Genomic DNA, 13,784 nt, shown 5'->3' with positions numbered 1-13,784 from the left:
CCTTTGACCCCTGCCCCCCATTTCCACCCCACACCATTTCTGCCCCCTCCCCCCCTGCCCAAAGCTGTGGCTTTGGGTTCCTACCTCCCATCTCTCCCCCACTTGCCCATCCCCCTCTCACCCCTCTGTCACTGCCAGCAGGCTCCATCCCCATTGCAGCCTGGGGCATGGAGTACAGCCCCCACCCAGCCCCAAAGCAGCAATACAGAGCCAGCAGCACTGCTAGGGTGCTGGGCTGGGGCTGTGGTCCATGCTGCAGGATGCAGTGGGGACCAAGCCTGATGATGCCAGAGCAAATGTAAGTGGGAGATGGGAGGGCGCAAGGAGGTACATGTGGCATGGTGGGGGTGGAGACAGGGACCCAAGGATGCTGACGGGAGAGGCAGGGGATGCAGAGGCAGCAGCGGGGCAGGCAGCAACTGCGGCTGCCACCCCAACCTGGGGTTGGGGCTGGAGCTGCAACAGCCATCTGCCCATTGCCACCTTGTACTTGATTCCAAGAAGCAATGCTTTTCCCCTCCTGTTAAATGGAGGGAAAAAAATTCGTCTTGGAATCAAGTATATAGGGTAGTTAGAAAAGTCAACTGGACTGAGCTTATTAGAGACTGGAATATGGGAGGGGCTTGGAGCTTCTGCAAGTCAAAAATATGCAAACTATCTAGATCTTGTATCCCAAGTAACAGGGAAATTATTTGTAGGGAAGGGCTCATGACAAAAGTGGATAAAGAACCATTTCCCAAAGATACTAAGAGTAAGCAGAAACCCTGTAAAAATGGAAAAAGGGACTGATCAGTAAACAAAGCTGTGTGTAAGACGTCAGGAAGTGTTTGAGAGAAAGTGAGAACTGCCTAAATTTAAACTGAGATAGACCTTGCAAAGGATATTAAAACACCTAGCAAAAAGTTCTTCAGCCATAAATTAAAAACAAGCAAACAAGGAAAGAAGATGTGAAGGTAGGGCTAGTGTGCAGTAAAGATGAGAAAGAGATTAAAGATAATCTTGGTATGTCCCCAAAATAGAATGAATATAGAACCATAGTCTTCAGTATGTCTGATGACAGTGAGCATGAGGAGCAGGGGGTTGGGAGGAAAGAAGCTAATGGGAACAAGAGTATGAAAATGGATGTCCTCAACTAGGATGAATGGAATAAGCTCCTGTCCAGAATTCTGAGAGCTGTTGCAAAGGAGAATAGCAAAGATTTTTATTTTTAATCAGTCAAACTGGAAGTGGTGCCTTGTGCCTGCTGCTCCTTCCACAGATACTTCCAACCCCATTATTCTATGTATTCTGTCTAACATGTCTGTGTCCCACCTCAAAGAGTTGCACCGAGTGGTGCTGCCTGTCTGTTCTTCATGCACTTATTGTCATTTTTCCAGTGCTTGCATGGAAGGAATGTTCCTGTTTTGGTTATGACCCATCTCATTATTTTGCTTTCCTTGCAGCACAGAGGAAGTTCATGGATTCTTTCAGAAAAACAATGTCATGTACCTGGCCTTGATCTTTGAGGAGAACGACTCCTTTGTGGGCAGAGAGGTGATGTTTTATTGTAATGTCTATGTTGCTGAAGCCTCTGCAGTAATGGGTGGAATTCCCCTGCCCCTTGTGCTTGGCACTGTCAGCACATGTAAAGAGAGGACAGTCCTTTTCCCAAAGGTTTCTTCCAAGCAGTGTGTCCAGAGGAGTAAGTTCCCCTTCCACCACTGCACCACTGCAGAGTTTAATTGACATTGATGCATAATATTAGTGTTGAACCCTTCTTTATGCCCCTTCTAGTGTCCAAAGATATTACGTGCTATTCGCTGAAGTGGAGAGTCTGAGACCCAAGGAACTGCTAGTTTTACCATTTTACAATTAAAACCTACAAAGTTTTACAATTAAACCTATCCCTACCCCAACTTGGGCCAGTCCCTTACTTCCTGTGTGGCTCTAGTAGTTCAATACTTTTCTACCTCTGAGGGATACTGGAAAGGTCAGGAAATGTTTGGACACTGCCTGGTTGTACTGGGGTTGAGTTGTCCTGCTGGCCTGGAGAAGCTATGGGATTCCTGCTACACTCCATATGGTCAGCTCTACCCACATGGGAAACCTGTTGTGATGGGTCTGGTCCCTGGGATGTCCTGTTCCATGAGTAGCCTGACCTGGGAGCATCTTGTAATAATGCAGGTGATCCTGGACATGCAGCAGTATGAGAACATTGCTGTCAGGAGAGTCCTGAGCAGTGAGAAGAAGCTGGTGGAGGAGTACAATGTGACTACCTTCCCTTCTGCCTACCTGCTTAGCAGCAATGGCTCCTCTGCCATCAAAGTGTGAGTCCTTCCCTGCCAATTCCCAGTCTGGAAATAGGCAGCCTCTGTTGTTAGCTTGTTAAGGCTTCGCCTGTACTGTGCCCAGAAACTGCGGGTATGAATCTTGGCAATGCTGGATTGATGATGGACAGGCTGCCTGTGCTGGGACAGGGGGTGTGACTCTCAGCCCCTGTGGGAGGCTCCCAGGGCACTTATATAGTGCCTGAACAGTGATGTCCAGCAGGAGTTCTGTGGAGGCCTTTAGACTTTGATAGAGACCATCTTCTCTGCAGAACTTTTTAAACCTATTTTACAGAGCTTAACATATAATCCTGCCCTGACCAGACAGCTGTGAGCTGGTTTGAAAGAGAGGACATAATTGCTCTCTGCAGCTCCAGGGCTCTCTCCTACAGAGAGGAACGTGTTGGGAAGAGGTTTCCCTAGGGAGGGTGCAGGGAAGGGCCTGGTGTCATCTTGACTTGCTATCAGATGGCAGGGCAGGTTTCCCAGCTGGGAAGTGTGGAATTTGTAAACCTCAGCCTGGTTTGCATGGCCTGGGGGGAGGAGTGGGTAGAAGTAGGGGTGGGGTGCTCCCGAAGGTGCAAGCTTGACCCAAGATCATACTCATTGTTTCCTAGCCACAGAGCTGGGGGGGTGGGGTGGGGGGGGGGGGGAATTACTTGTGACTAAGCCGCCTGTCCATCATGTGATTGCAGGCAAGCATTAAGTGATGAAAGCAGAATGAAAACTCACTGGCTGCTTGCTGCCAACTCTCTGGGGCTTTCAGGCTGCTGGCTGTCCCACTGCCCAACAGATTTTCTCATCCTGGCAGGTTTTATTGGGATTCCTACTCCCTGGTCCACCAGCCTGGCCAAGATGTTCCAAGAAATGTCCCCCATCAAGCCTGCACAGCCCCTTGAGTGCATAAGCTGGGGTTGGAGATGACTGGTGGGCAGGACTGTGTTTCCCCTATACCAGTCTCTATGCATCCCAGGCCTCAGCTCCTTGGATAAAAGGAAGGTGTTGATATAAAGGGGGTAAAGCTGACCCCTCCAGAGCTGAATGGGAGTTGCCCCAAAGGACAGAGGAAGGAACAACTTTGCAAGGAGCTGAGTCCAGATTTTAGCTTTACTTGAGCTTCTGTATCTTCTGCCTGCTTCCTTGCAGCACTTTGGGAGGAAGAAGGCACTCCTGGTCCAGAGTGAGGAAGGGGAGGCTTTTAAAATGCTTCCTAGGCACCTCTTCCATCCCCTGCTAGGGAGCTCTAGGCAGCACTTGGCATTTTCCCTCTGCTACTAGAGGCAGCAAAGCTCTTCCCAGAAACTCAGGGTGTAAGGAGGCTGCCTGCAGGAACTAGAGGTGAGGGGGGTTAGCTGGGACTGGTAGGTGCATGGGGAGAGGGTGGGCATTGCATGAGTGTGTGGTACAGCCTCCTGTACACTCCGGGAGAGGAGTCTCCTCTTCTTTCAGGCTGGATATCTCACATGTGGCTGAGGCTGGGGGTGTGGCAGCTGGGGCTCTGTCAGGGTGGAGAGGAGACTGCCTCTCCATGCTTTGTCTTTACCTCTTTAACAGGCAAGGGGAGACACGATCCTCCTACACCTCCTTTCTGAGGGACCGATCTGGCTTTAATAAGAAGACTCTAACGTTAAAAGTCCAGAATGAAATAACACCTCCTCCTTCAAGGGTGCCAGGTGCAGAGGACCCAACAGAAGCAACCCCTTGGAAGTACACTGACAGGTAAGAAATGCTCTCCCTTGCTCTTCTGTCTGCCCATATTTTTTCCCTAATCAGTCAGAGTGCATTATGGTGCTACCATCATGATGGACTTGAGCAGCTGATTGTGGGCATTGGAACACCCTCACACCATGCAGGGGGCTTTATGCCCCAAGTAAGAAAACTGAGGTTGCCCTGCCTAGGGCTGAATGGAGAAGTTTGAGTTAGTGCAACCTCCATCCTGAGGGGTAAGAATAGATTGCAGTGATCCAGCAGCCCAGGACTGGCGGCTATGAAGAAACTTCTCCTTCTTGCAAGCAGGTCCCGTTGGGGCAAGGCCAAGATAGAGAACTGAGGGAAGTGTGGGCAGACTCACAAGGTTTTCAATGCTCCACTACTTCTTTCTCAAGATCCAAACTGTACATGGCTGACCTGGAATCTGTGTTGCACTGCTCCCTGCGAGTGAATAAGGCCAAATTCCCTGTCCTGAAGGAAGAGCAGCTGGAGACCCTGAAGCGCTATGTAGCAGTATTGGCCAAGGTGAGCACTAAGGGTGACATTTCCATCTTTCAGTACCTTTACATCATGACAGGATGGTTTTGTAAATGGGATGCTGCCCTTCAAACCAAAATCATAGGCCTGTTGCAGAAATTCCTTGGTGAGGTTCTCTGTTTCATGGGAGGTCAGAGTATATGATCATGATTGTTTTTTGTGGCCTTGAAAAACTGTGCATCTAAATATAGGTCACAAGTGCAGTGAGTCATATGTTCTCAGCTTAGGCCTTAGTTACTTTTACATCTTAACCAACTGCCCTATTACTAACAAGTGAAGCTGACCAGCTCTGCACGTGAAAGGTCTAGGGCTGAGACCAGCTGGTGATGCTGTAGGTCAGGATCCAAATTCACTGGAAGAGCTGCATGAGAAGGGCAAGGCTAGAATAACAAGGACTGGTGCAGGTCAGGACTGAGGTGCCTTGGCATAGCTGTGGTGGATTTCCTTAACTCCTCCTCTTCACACTGTTAGGCCTTAGCTAATGCTGTCAATCTCTCACTATCTGGAACACTGAGGGATTGTTTAGATCAGAACCATCCAAATCCTAAGGGGCCAGAAGACACATCAGTGGGGGCCATAGGCCCTGGGTGCCTTATGCCTGCCCACCCTGCTGCACAGAGCACCTGCTGCTCTCTGTGCCTACCTGCTGTACTGTACTCCATACTGCTTCTGCTCCCTGCCTCCCCTCCCCGCTGCTGCTGCTCTCTGCACTCTCCACTGCACTGCGTGCCCTGCCACTTCTGCTCCCCGCACCTCCTCACTGCACCTCATGTCCTGCTAATTCTGCTCCACTCACCTCCAGCTACTGCTCCCTGTGTGCACCCTGCTGCTGCTCCCTGTGCCTTCCTGCTGCTCCCCACATCTGCTCCCCACTCACCCTTAGGTCTTTGACTGTGAGCTTTGCCTTCTGCACCACCAGGCTCACTTTAGGGTTGTTGGTTGTACCTGTGTTGGTCTAAGGACATAGGCAGACAAGATTATTTGGGTAGATGTGATCAACAGACTCTCCTTATACCTGAAGAAGGGTGTTTGTGCCCAAAAGCTTGCAAAGAACAGTTTTTCCAACTGTTTAAATGGTCTAATAAAAGATATTACATCTACCCAAAGAACCTTGTCTGCCTACATCCCACCTTACTGCTTTCTCCAAAAGACAGCAGACTGCCTTTCCCAATCAGAAATTAAGGGAATGTGGAGGGGTTGCATTGCTCATCCCATTCTAGAGCCTTACAGGAAGTCTGTTTTGGGAAATGCCTGTGGTAGTGTCCAACAGCTGTAGCAATGCTTGCTTCCAATTAGGGAACACAGCGCTTTAGAAAGAATCAATGGAGGATCCGAGATGGAAATAGCACAAGGGACCAAGCTCACCAAATGCACCCTTATGCCCAGCGAAGTTCATAGAACTTGGGTTGCTGGCAGGGGGCAGGAGTGGTTGCTTTGCAGTCTCCTCTTGTTTTACCTTGATGCCAGTAATTGGATGTTGGGTACCGGCCTGTTTCTAGTCTGGAAATAACTGGTGCTGAGCACTGAACTGTGGTGTTTCAGATGTTGAACACTAGACAGAGCAGTACCCCCAAGATCCCAATCTTCTAGCCAGTTAGAGCAACTTAATCAGCTCTGATCCAAAGAACTTGCCTGCTATTCTGTGTCCCTTAGCTCTGACTTTAAGTATTGTCTCTCCACAGCCCCTGGCAGACATGTAAGTAAAGGTGCAATGGGATCTGATGCGAGATCGCCACAATCATGCTTCCTACCATGCCACATGTGCATGGCAGGAGGCATGATTGTGTGTTCAGACATCAGATCCCATCATGCCTTACTGTTGTGCCAGCAAGTAGGAAGCTCCCGCAGCTGGGAGCCCCATTACATGATCCAGGCTTCTAGCCACAGAGGCACACCAAGCCTACCTTCTTTTCCACCCTGCTGGGTTTCTGTCTTGCTGCCAGGAGCCAGGCACTAACCCAGCACCCTTAGTCCTCTCTTGGCTACTCATAAGATCCTCCTTATTCCCAGGGACTTGTTCACCAAGCTGACAAAGGGAGCTTTGCAGCAGTTTTGAAGGAACCCTTCTCTTTCCTGTGTTTTGAGTTTGAATGCTCTCTTTGGTTCAGAAGCCCTGGACATATAAAGCCCTGGGCTTCACCCCCTTCCAGTCACATCACCTTAGGCATCTTAACTGGGTCCAGAGGTTTCTCATTAATTCTGCAGCTCTGCCTCAGAACTCCCTGGAGTTCTTCACCCTATCCTATTGTTACTTGCCCCAGCTAAATGTCTTACAGTTTGTTACTGTCTTGGAGCTATAACTGCCAACCCCTTCTGCTGCCTACATGTTTGCAGCTTGCAGCCACATAATGCTGCCTTCACTCCTACTTAAATTAACAGGGACAAGAGGCTTCGTGTTCCACACGCCCTCTCCTTTCTAATGGTGCTCTGCAATGCTGGAAATACAGGGCAGAGTTGCCCACAGTCAGTAAATCTCAAGCAGGTTGCCAACCCAAGAATATTTTTTTCACTTCAAACTTTTTTACTAACAACCAAGTTTTTACTATGGTTGATGTTAAACCCCTAAATTTGAACCCAGTCTTTCTAACTGGGGCCTGGCATCAGGGCAGGACCTGGCAGATGAGTTACATTTATGTAATGTAAAACATTTATGAACAAAAAACACGAGTCAGTAAAAAAGTTTGGATGTCAGTAAAAAGTTTGCAGATTGTCAAAAACAAAACAAAACTTGGGTTAGCAACCCGGATTCAGAGTGGGTTCTAGTACATCATTTACTGGCTAAAAAAAATCAATTCTTCCCTCCACACTAAGGCATCCTTAGCTTAAATGCCTCCTGGGCCCCTGGCACACGTTACACTTAAGACATGATTAACTGATTAATCACATCTAAAGTTATTACCCAGTCACACATTAATTCAGTAAAGTACACAATAAAAAAGGAATAAGTCACAAAGTTATTGGACAAAAACACTGTAGCTAGTTTCTGTCATGTTAATTGAACACGTGGCCAGGCTGAGGTTCCCAGCTCTGGGTTGCACCCTCATGGGTGGGAGTCCCATCAGCTGAGGGGCTCCCAGTCATGGGGGTACATCCAACAGCCGGGGACCCCAGCCTGACCACAGAGAAAACAGGAAAGTGGGTAGAGCCTCTGGAAAAGGCAAACCTCCAGACTATAGATGAAGGTGGGAAGAGCCTTAGAGAGAGGCCAAACCCAGGTTCCAGCTAAGCAGTGATATGTCAGCTGTGAGGCATGGGGTGGCTAGTAAGATGTGAGTGGAGGCCACGAGGGGTGCCCTGAGAACTGCTGGAGGGTGCTGCATTAGTAAAATAGATGGTAGCTGATAGTAGGCATGAGCCCAGAGATTACCTTAGAGATAGGGGCAGGGGCTCAGGGAGAAATGAGGCAGGGCCTGGGGCCAAGTGAGCTTTGAGGTAGGGCTATGGGAAAGGGCCCAGTGCATCATGCTGAGAGGAATCTAGGCCCTGGCAATAATATGATGGGGAGGCACCAAAAAAGGGATACTTTGGTTTCTAAAAGCAACCTCCCAAAACCATTACACCATTTTACACCAAACGCATGGCAGGTGGGGAAACAGGAGGTCCTATGGGAGGTGGAGAGCACAGCAGGAGGATCTAATCACCAAGGGGCATGAGATTATAGGGTTGGAGCCCAAAGCATACTACAGGTGATTACAATTCTCCAGCAGAAATGTCAAGATCAGCAATTAATGGCAATCCCCCTATTTTGGGTGGTCAAGTCCATTTCCCTGCATTTCTTAATCGTATAGCATACCAGGGTGCCCACGTAGAATAGATAAGTAACAGCCAAATGCTCTCTGCCTCTTCTTTCATTCATTCTTTTCCTCTTTGCTCACCTGCTGTTTTTGTCCTTCAGCCCTGCCTGTCTCCGTGTGTCTACCTCTGTGATGTGGTTCTCTCTTCCTGCTTTGTGTGGGTGTTTCACTTGCTTCTCCACTCCCTATAGTGCTTGCCATTTTAAAGTGCTGATACTCATCAGATTTGAGTTGACTTATTTCTGAAGTAGCTTTCTGTGTTCATCAGAGACTTTTTCAAGCTACAGTCAAGATTTGGCTCTTGGCCTGCAGGGCTGGTTTATTCACATGGGCAGCACCTTGAATACAAAGAGCCCTCCCAACATTAGCCTGCTTGGATCATGGTGGAAAGAGTCCTTCATAACCAGCTGGGCAGCCGGAGCTGTGGGTAGCTGTTAGTTCTCCCACTGCCACCGTCCCATCACCATTCCCATCCTGGGAGCAGCTGCAACTGTTGTAGCTGAGAGTTCATTAGAAACAGTGTCTCATGCTAATCCAAGGGTCTACACAGCATCTTGTGTTCACCTCTGTCACAACCTGAAGCAAGGCCACTGTCATTGACTATATTTCCTCTTCTCTTTGTGCTGCAGTACTTTCCTGAACATGACTCTCTCAATGAATTCCTGTACTCTCTGGACAACTCACTGAAGAACCTGAAAGAATCTAATATTTCTCACAGTGCCTTGGAGGACATCTTGAAGAAAAGTAATGTAAGGCCCTTGGAGAATGTTTTCTTTCAGTTCTGCAAAGGAGGATGGGGTGGGGGAGAGAGGGTGGGGTTCACTCAGTTGTCTGAATCTTCTTATTGGTTTCAGTCTTCTGCTTTTTAATTCTGTTCCTCCTCCAGTTTATCCCTGGGGTTGTTTCCAGTAAATTCACCTCTGTCTCTTTCTCTGTCAGCCTCCAGCAGTGCTGAGAAAAAAAGCACGGTGGATGGGTTGCCAAGGCAGTAAACCTCACTATCGAGGGTACTCCTGCTCTGTCTGGGTCCTCTTTCATCTGCTGACAGTGCAAGCATCACGATATGGCAAGCAGGATGCAGGTACAAGACAAGCCATGTATTTGTATCCATCTTTGAGCCAGTGGCCAGCCTAGCTGCACAGAAAGTGGCATAGGAACCATCCTGTCCTAGGCAGGTCAAAGATCTGAAGCTATGGGGGCCTCAGAAAATACCAGACCTTACTAGGGAACTAGAAAGAAGAAAGACCAATTCTCATGGGGCCAAAGGCAGTACTGCCTTCTCCATTCAGCTATCCCCACCTATCATACATGGGAAGCATAATGCAGCTGGAAATTATAGCTCTTACACAATGCAGCTGTCCAGTGGGAGAGTTGTACCATGAGCAGTCATGAATTATAGAAAAATGTGTCTGGAAGGTGCCTCAGGAAGTCATCTAGTTCCATCCCCTGCTCAAGGCAGGATCATCCTTGTCTAAACCATCTTACCCAAGTGTTTGTGTAGCCTGCACTTAGAATTTTCATTATTGGCAGTTTTTACAGCCTCAGGGCCTTGTTACACATTCATTTTAGGTGGCTCCTGAAGTTCTTCACCTCTGGATTGTCCTCCCATTAACACTTGAAACTAGTTTTAAGCACACTTTAGGCAACTTAAAGTTACACCACTCCCAGGCAGGTTTATCTCTGATCTGTGTTATCATGGGTGACTGGTGTCTCCTGATTCTGGGGAGCACCAGCCACTGATCACCAGCTGTGGGGTGGGGGGGAAGGTCCCCCACCGGCTGATCGCCAAGCCAGCACTTCTGGTTTTGCCACTGGCACTTTTCTTGCCTCAGAGGGGGCACACCAGCACTTCTCTTGCCGCAGGTGGGGCACGCTGGCGCTTCTCCTGGTGTCCCCACTTCTGGGGTCCAATCTCAGGGGGGGCACGTGCCTCCCCATGCCCCCCATGTGTCACCTATGCATGTTACACAGCTCATGTTCCATTAATGTATGGCCACTCTCCACAGATGAGCCATCCAAGTGGCAGTCCTCCAGCATCCCAGAATGCAGTGTTCCCTCCCCTCCCCACCCATCCTGTTCTTTGTGGACAAGCTTCCACCCCCTGAACTCTACTGCCCAGGGGGTGGTTTTGAAATCAAGCCAACTCCTGCCCCTGGGGGATGTGACCTTCCCACCCCCCGGGGTGTAACCTGGTTCAAATAGCTTGTAGAGCACATGCCAGCTTGCCAGGTCGCAGGGCACGGACAGGCCCAGGAGTGGGGTTGAGGTGGAGAGGGGGAACAAGATAGGGGGCTGGATCAAGTCCCCATGGTCTGGAGCTTCCTTCCTCAGGGTATGGCAGTAGTTTCCTCAAAAGTACCTTCCCTCACTGCTCCCACCTCCCAGCTACTACAGGAAGCATGAACAGCACCCTCTCCACCCCCCCTTACACACACCAGTCCCAAATCCCAGTTTATTAAAAGGTGAGACCTTATTTAATTTCCTTCCTCTTCATTTTTTTTAAATTCTCTCTCTCTCTCTTTTTACTACATTTTATTCTCTCCTTTAGTGGGTGACTTCCTTCATTTCACCACTCTTCCTCCACCCCCAGTTCCTTTCCACCTCCCATTTCATTACCCACACCCATCCCATTACCTCTGTGCCTCCCAGCTTCATGTTCTCGTACCCCCCAACCCCTCTCTCATACCCCACCTAGAGCAGGCATAGAAGCCTGTCCTTCACTCACCAGCCCTGTAGTGGTAACTCACAGCTGTAGCTCCTAGTCAGACCCCTGCTCGCCAACCCTCTAGTGGCAAGTCACCACTGCAGGTGAGGAACAGTCAGAGAAGCTTTTTAGCCATAGGATGCAACTGCTCCAAACTCAAGCTAGGACTACCACTATTAAACATTTAAGCAGCATAAAAATGCAGTGTGAACCACACCTTTAGTTAGAAAGTTCTTGCTAATGTCTAACCTAAATCTCCCTCAGTCTAAAATCATTACTTCTTACCCTGTTCCCTGTAGTCACACAGAGCAGTTTGTCACTACCCTCTTTAGAAGATATCTTGAGGTATTTGACTATTATTGAATCCCCACCTTCATCTTTTTTGCAGACTAAATAACCCTAGTACTTCCAGCCTTTCCATTTAGTCTGTGTCACTGGGGGCATTTCTTATACCAAACCTTCATGTCTTGATGGCACAGTCAGCAAGGCTTGGGTTGCTGTACTGTACCATGGTGAATCATGACAGCCCTACTTCATGGATGGAACTGTGTGGTGCAGGGTTCCCAAATGGCAGGAGATGCCTTGATTGTCTGACTGACTCTAGGCTGTGCCTGCTCTGGGGGATGTTTGGAATCTCCTGGGCCCACCTAGCCTCAGAGAGCTGGCAGGCTGCCATGAGGAGATGAAGGATCTTGCTCCATAGGGTGCAGGGCAGCGCTGGGGTAGTGGCTGTTGGGGTGCCACGGTGAATGCAGTGGTGTTGTGTCTTTGAGATGCAAGGTATCCCTTGCTTTGTGTGCTGTCATACCTCTTTCTCTAGATCCATTAGAGGTCCTTCAAACTATGCGAGGTTTCATGCATCACTTCTACTACTGCAGAAGTTGCTCAGAGCACTTTGAAGGAATGGCAAAAAAATCCATGGACCAAGTGAAGAGCAGAGATGAGGCCATCCTCTGGCTTTGGGAGAGACACAACACAGTCAACATGCGGGTGAAAAGTAAGGATTCCACCACTGGGACTGGCCACAGCCTGGTGGCAAAAAAGCAGCAGCTCCTTTAACTCTCTATCTGCTGGCTGCCCTACCACCTGCCTCAAGCCAGGTCTGCTGTATCTGATCTTGACCCTTGCCCCTAGCAGTGAGAAAGGTGCAGAATTACTAGGTGTTCAGTGGTTTAAGTCAGTGCCTGGACCTCATGCCCAATTTGCCCACTCCAAGTTATGCTATTAGCCACTGGACTGCTTTCCACACTGCTTGGTGAGGGGGGCACCTGGCAGTAGCGAGGCAAGAGAACAAGCTAAGGCTGGAGGGCTTTGATATGCTAGAGGTTGAATAGGGAAGCACTGAGGCATCTCTGAGATTCCCAAACTCCTGCCAGGTGGGAGGCAAGGTGGGAGACTGAGTGCTCTGGATACTGCATTGGGCCAGGCCACAGCTGCAAAGCTTGCTGGGAGTGACTCTGACACTCTTTTTTGTTCTGATTTGTTCAGACCAGTCAAACGAAGACCCCAAATTCCCAAAGACACTTTGGCCTCCCTCAAACTTGTGCCCCTTGTGTCACAACAATCTCAGTGAATCTCCATGGAATAAGACGGAAGTCCTGAGCTTCCTCCAGAGGCATTACTCACCGACCAACATTGAGAACGATGAGTTGACCAGGCACAGGCGGGAAGTGGATGGGGAAGCTTACATGAAGGACAAGGACCATGGGCTACTAGGGGACAAGGGTGAAGAGAGAGGATGGAACAGAAGTGAGCAGAAAGAAGGAGAAGAAAGGAAGGCAGAGCAGGTGGACATAGTGGTGAAGAGAGAGGCTAGTGGTCTGAAAAGGCAGACCCTAAAGGCTGCTGTCTTGGCAACCAAGAAGAAGCAGTGGCTGAACAAGAGGGACACCATATTGCTGTCAAGGGCAGATGATGGTAGTCCAAGCAGCATATCGGCATGCTGAAGGAAGGAGGAGGTGATGGCCTGAGGAAGAGCCAGTGGTTCTGCATGCTAGGACTGGGCTTCTCCCACCTAGACATATGCCTGTGCATTGTCCTGTACTTCTCCTCCATGTGCCTGCTGGGACATATACACCTTCTTCCACATATGGCTGAGGTCTAGCAAGGGCCACCCTGGTTTCCCCATGGCATGAGGTCTGTGAGAGGAGAGCAGCTTAAAATTAAATCTGAATTTAATACAAAATATGACTCTGGAAGCATTCAAATAAAAAATAAATACACTAAGTCCACAAGCCTCTATAAAAATCTTTTGAGATACAGTAGGTGGTGTGCTTTTTATACAGAAAAAAACAGGGCATGACACATTTCAGTTTTGAAGTTTAGCTATGTATATTGGCTCAAAAAAATCATGTACTGCATTAACGGTTTGAGCCTTTAGGGGGGGCTGAAAAAAATCTCTCCACCATTTTCTAAAACACTGATAATGAAAAAGGAATAATTTAAAAATTGTAATCTGTATAATTGTTTAAATAAATCTAGATATTTATAGCCTTATAGGTAGCAAGAATATGTAAAATCCTAGTGTAAAGGTCCTATTCCATTGTAAAGTTGCATGTTGTAATTATATCAACCAATGATAATGCTCCTTTCTTTAGAAAATAGCTGCAGTACCATGGGAAAGTTGATTATGATGAATAATTTAAATGGCAGGATTTCACCATCACTGAGTTGCAGTTCAGTCCTCCCTGTGACCCGGGAGAGAGTGGTGAGGAAGGCCCATCACAGGCCACG

At 48.6% G+C, this 13,784-nt stretch overlaps 1 protein-coding gene across 1 annotated transcript in view; it reads left to right on the top strand.

Annotated features, from left to right (window-relative positions):
- LOC109286960 (sulfhydryl oxidase 1-like) overlaps window positions 1-13,547 on the top strand; it is a 19,369-nt gene extending 5,822 nt beyond the window's left edge. The window contains exons 4-11 of the mRNA XM_019501785.1: window positions 1,443-1,533; window positions 2,164-2,306; window positions 3,861-4,025; window positions 4,412-4,541; window positions 8,977-9,096; window positions 9,287-9,428; window positions 11,872-12,048; window positions 12,540-13,547. Coding sequence (XP_019357330.1) covers window positions 1,443-1,533; window positions 2,164-2,306; window positions 3,861-4,025; window positions 4,412-4,541; window positions 8,977-9,096; window positions 9,287-9,428; window positions 11,872-12,048; window positions 12,540-12,997 — 1,426 coding nt within the window. The 3' untranslated portion in view covers window positions 12,998-13,547. The remainder of the gene's footprint in view (window positions 1-1,442; window positions 1,534-2,163; window positions 2,307-3,860; window positions 4,026-4,411; window positions 4,542-8,976; window positions 9,097-9,286; window positions 9,429-11,871; window positions 12,049-12,539) is intronic.
- The last annotated feature ends 237 nt before the right edge of the window (window positions 13,548-13,784 follow it).

The sequence above is a fragment of the Gavialis gangeticus genome, unplaced genomic scaffold, assembly GCF_001723915.1.
Source record: "Gavialis gangeticus isolate Ggan-Ray unplaced genomic scaffold, GavGan_comp1, whole genome shotgun sequence".
NCBI classification, from domain to species: domain Eukaryota; kingdom Metazoa; phylum Chordata; order Crocodylia; family Gavialidae; genus Gavialis; species Gavialis gangeticus.
This window is presented reverse-complemented; position numbering and strand designations above follow the sequence as displayed.